This window comes from Loxodonta africana, chromosome X (genome assembly GCF_030014295.1).
Source record: "Loxodonta africana isolate mLoxAfr1 chromosome X, mLoxAfr1.hap2, whole genome shotgun sequence".
NCBI lineage: Eukaryota > Metazoa > Chordata > Mammalia > Proboscidea > Elephantidae > Loxodonta > Loxodonta africana.
Window position 1 is genome coordinate 33,985,656 of NC_087369.1, and position 4,237 is coordinate 33,989,892.

At 47.4% G+C, this 4,237-nt stretch overlaps 1 protein-coding gene across 1 annotated transcript; it reads left to right on the forward strand.

Moving 5' to 3' along the window:
- Positions 1-367: 367 nt before the first annotated feature.
- LOC100670164 (melanoma-associated antigen B2-like) lies at positions 368-1,401 on the forward strand. Its single transcript, XM_010595803.3, is given in 2 exon segments — positions 368-1,286; positions 1,289-1,401. Coding segments are annotated over 2 exon segments (1,032 nt in total).
- The last annotated feature ends 2,836 nt before the right edge of the window (positions 1,402-4,237 follow it).

Genomic DNA, 4,237 nt, shown 5'->3' on the forward strand with positions numbered 1-4,237 from the left:
GTGCCCTGGCCCTGCCAGCAGGTGAAATGATGGCCGTAAGAGTGAACTTAGAAGAACCCCAAATAACCTAGTACAGAGTCCGTAGTGCCAGGCCCTGCTTTCAACCCAGTAAGCCCCAAGCAGGGCTGGCAATCTACAACCTAAACCTTCCTCTAATTTCCTCTACAGGGTCCTGAGCAGGACAGTAGGAGCCTTGTGGGGTCCTAGAGCAGTGCCCTCCAAGAATCCTGCAAAGGTGGCATTTGTTAAAGCCAAGGAGGCATCTCTCTGCTGCAGGGGTGCACATCTTCTCTGCCTCCCTCCTCCAGTAGGCCCACATCACCTGCCCTCCTTACACTCCTGCCTACTGTCCTTGAGCAGAGCCATCATGCCTCGTGGTCACAAGAGTAAGCTCCGTGCCCGTGAGAAATGTCACCAGGCCAAAGGTGACACCCACAGTGTTGACGGTGCTCAGGCAATTGCAGCAGAGGAGAAAGGGTCCCCTTCCTCTTCCTCTCCTCCTTTTGGGGGGTCTCCCCCGAGCTCCCCTGCTGCTGGCATTCCCCAGGGGCCTCAGAGCATCCCGCCCATCACCTCTGCTGCTGCTGGTGCTTCGGGCACAAGAGCTGCTGGAAGGGCCGAGGGCCAAGATGAGGGAGGTCCAAGTTCCTCTGCGGCCCCAGCCCCCACTGAGAGGTCTCAAAGAGACCCCATAACCCGGAGGGTGAGCACATTGTTGCAGCTCCTGCTGTACAAGTATAAAATGAAAGAGCCCATTACGAAGGCAGAAATGATGAAGATCATCAACAAAAGGCACAAGGAGCACTTCCCTGACATCCTGAGGAGAGCCTCTGTGCACCTGGAGGTGGTCTTTGGGCTTGACCTGAAGGAAGTCGACTCCAAAGGTCAATCCTATGCCCTTATCAGCAAATTGGAGATCAGCAAGGAAGAGAATTTTATTGGTGACAGGGGGTTTCCCAAGAATGGGCTCCTGATGCCTCTCCTGGGCATGATCTACAGGAATGGCAACCGGGCCACGGAGGAGGAGATGTGGGAATTCCTGAATGTGCTGGGGGTCTACGATGGGAAGTGGCACTTCATGTTTGGGGAGCCCAGGAAGCTCATCACCAAAGATTTGGTGCAGGAAAAGTACCTGGAGCACCGGCAGGTGCCCAACAGTGATCCTCCACGCTACGAATTCCTGTGGGGTCCCAGAGCCCACACTGAAGCCAACAAGAAAAAAGTCCTGGAGTTTTGGGCCAAGATCAGTGCTACCGACCCCAGTGCCTTCCAAGCTCTGTATGAAGAAATTTGGAGATTGAAGAAGAGAGAGACACAGGCAGAGAATGTGCCGGGGCCGGTCCTAATGCCAGGGCTTGGGCCCCTTTCAGGGTGAAGTCCAGCTTGTCCTCCCACCTCTAGTGAAGTCTGATGGAGATTCTTCACTTTGTTGTTGAAAATGGCCGTTAACCTTCTAATTAGTAGAGGCAAGGGGGGCTGGAGGGAGCACGTGTATGTCTTCTTGTGTTCCTGTTATACTTGAGTGACTTCTACATTTAGCTCGTTTTTTTGTATTTTTCAAATGTTGTTCTTTTTAACTGAAGGTTTATTAAGATTCAGAATATAAATTCATCCTCATGCATTTTTTCTGTTTTATTGCTTGATTGAGGAGTAAGAGTTTTGTATTGTGTAAAACAAATTGAAAATCCTTAACTCTTTTTTCGTGATCTAGAGCCAGTTAACATGGCATCAGGATACGGATAACCTTGGAAATGTTAAGTCTGCAAAGAGCAGTTGGGATCACAAAGTAGAGGTGGAAATATATAAAAGTTGGTCAACTCTTGGTTTCCCTTATTTCTTTTGGTAAAAGTAAAATATACCTGTGCCTGGATTTGTTTAGCTCATTCAAAGATATGGAAGAAAATAAATCATGATAATTTCAACCACTTGTTCACTGGTTCTTATTTTCCACAAAGAGTAATTGAGCATCTGCTCTTTGGAAGGCTTCATGCTAGTACTGGGGACCTTTAGGCAAAGACATCGCAGCCCCTGTGCATAGATTTTAAAGTCTAAGAGCAGCTATGAAATGAGGAGGTTGAGATACTCTCCAAGACCTAAGGACTAGTACAAAAGGAGTGTGCACTTCAGGGATCTCTCCGGTATAAATGCCCTGAGGAGGGTCAGTTTTGGGCCTTGGGACACTTTGATCTCTCATGGTTGGGGAGTGGATTTTCACATTAGGCTGCATGGGGTGGACAAGGGTAGGGGGTGGGTAAAGTGGGTGGGGTGTGGTGGGGGGAGTCTAGATGAGGCTGTGGTGGGGGGTGAGCAGGGCCAGACACTCCCATGATGTGTATCAGCCTGGAGAGACTGAGCCTGGAATGGAAACCAGCTCTTCCCAGGTACTCTGGGTTTGTGGACAAACCAGAGAAGAATTCCCTCCTGGGTCAGGGCTGGAAGATGCCCTATGTTCTTGTCCCAATGCACTTGAACACATGCAGTGACTGGGTGTGGATTGCACAGTGTGTCCACGGAGTTCCTGAGAAATAGGGAGCTACTCCTTCGTGTCAGGAAGCCACTGTTAGAAGCCTCTTGTGCTGAGCTGGGGGAGCCAGAGCCCATGCCATTGAAAGGACTTTAGAATTAGGTTACCTTCAGTGTCATTTGGCAAACCCCAGGTGAGGACTAGACTCTTGGCCGTGGTGATGTGAATAAAAATTGGGGTGACTTAGCTGGAAGTGCAGCTGGAAGGGTGAGTTGTTGGTCCTTAACAATAATTCTAGGAGTTTTGTGTTGCATTAAACTGAGGCAGCCTGCTCCCACACGCACATTAAATATCATACCACCTAATATGGATTGAATTCCCCCCTCCCCAAATAGTTGTGATTCCTAACCCTATTCCTGTGGATATAATCCCATCTGGGCCCTGGATTTCTTTGTTATGTTAATGTTACAGTGTTAGTATAGGGCCTGTCTTAAGTCAACCCACCAGTGGCTCCACTGCAAAGAGGTGTGGCCCTCTTCCTCCATAGGGATTACAGCCTGGGAAATCCTATGGGGCATTTCTGCTTCGTCCTATAGGGAGGGAATCAAATCAATGGCAGTGGATTTAGTGTTTTTGCGGTGCCTTTATTTTATTTTATTTTATTATTTTATTTTATTTTATTTTATTTTATTTTATTTTTTGGCGGGGTTTTATTAGCTCAATCTCTATGGAGATATAAAAGAGCAGATTGAGCAAGCAGCAAACCAAGGAACACAGATAGGGGAAGATTGGTACCACGCCACCTGAGATCTCCAAGGAACCAAGAAACAGAAGCTGAACAAAGACAAGAACCTTTCCCCAGAGCCAACAGAGAGAACAAGCCTTCCCCTAGAGCAGGTGCCCTGGAATCAGACTTCTAGCCTCCTAGACTGTGAGGAAATAAGTTTGTGTGTTAAAGCCACCCACTAGTGCCATTTCTCTTAGAGCAGCACTAGATAAGTTAGACACTACCTAATGGGTGACAAAAAGGTTTGTCCTTGACTACTAACCCGAAGGTTGGAAGTGCGAACCCACCCAGCGGCACCTCAGAAGAAAGGCCAGGCAATGTCTGTGTAAAGACTCCCACCAAGAAAACCCTATGGGGGCAGTTCTAGTCTCTAACACATGGAGCCACACTGAGCCAAAATCAACTCAACGGCAAGAACTGAATATAAAATATAATTTAGTTTTCCTTTCTAAGCAATTATTTTTTCTGATTCCCTTGGTTTTTTTTTTTTTTTTTCCTAGAGCACTGTATATTCTCCGACATCTCCTGGAGAAAACAAAACAAAACATTTTCAGAGAGTAGGGTGGTACTGTGTGGTGTCAGAATAAGGTAATATCTGATATTATTTAAAGACCCAGTATTTGCCAAGTATTTTGCCAGGTGTTTCACATGCATTTCACAGAATGCACCGGCCCTAGGAGACAGGGCTTATCAAACCCGCTTCACAGATGAAGAACTTGGAGCTCTGAGAGTTTGGTAATGTGGGCAAGTCCATGACTCTAGTATACGACCAGGCTGGACTAGACCGCTGGTTGGAATTTGTCTGGAGCCCACACTGTTCCACTCCTCTGAGACAAAGACTGACTTGGTGTCTCTAAATTCACTTTTCTTCTCACTGCTCCAAAATGTATCTCAGGCAAGAAAAACAAATAATTTTGTGCCCAAGGCATTGGGTTGGACTATACAGCCAGAGTAAGGAGAACGCCCTGGTGGAGCAATGGTTAAGC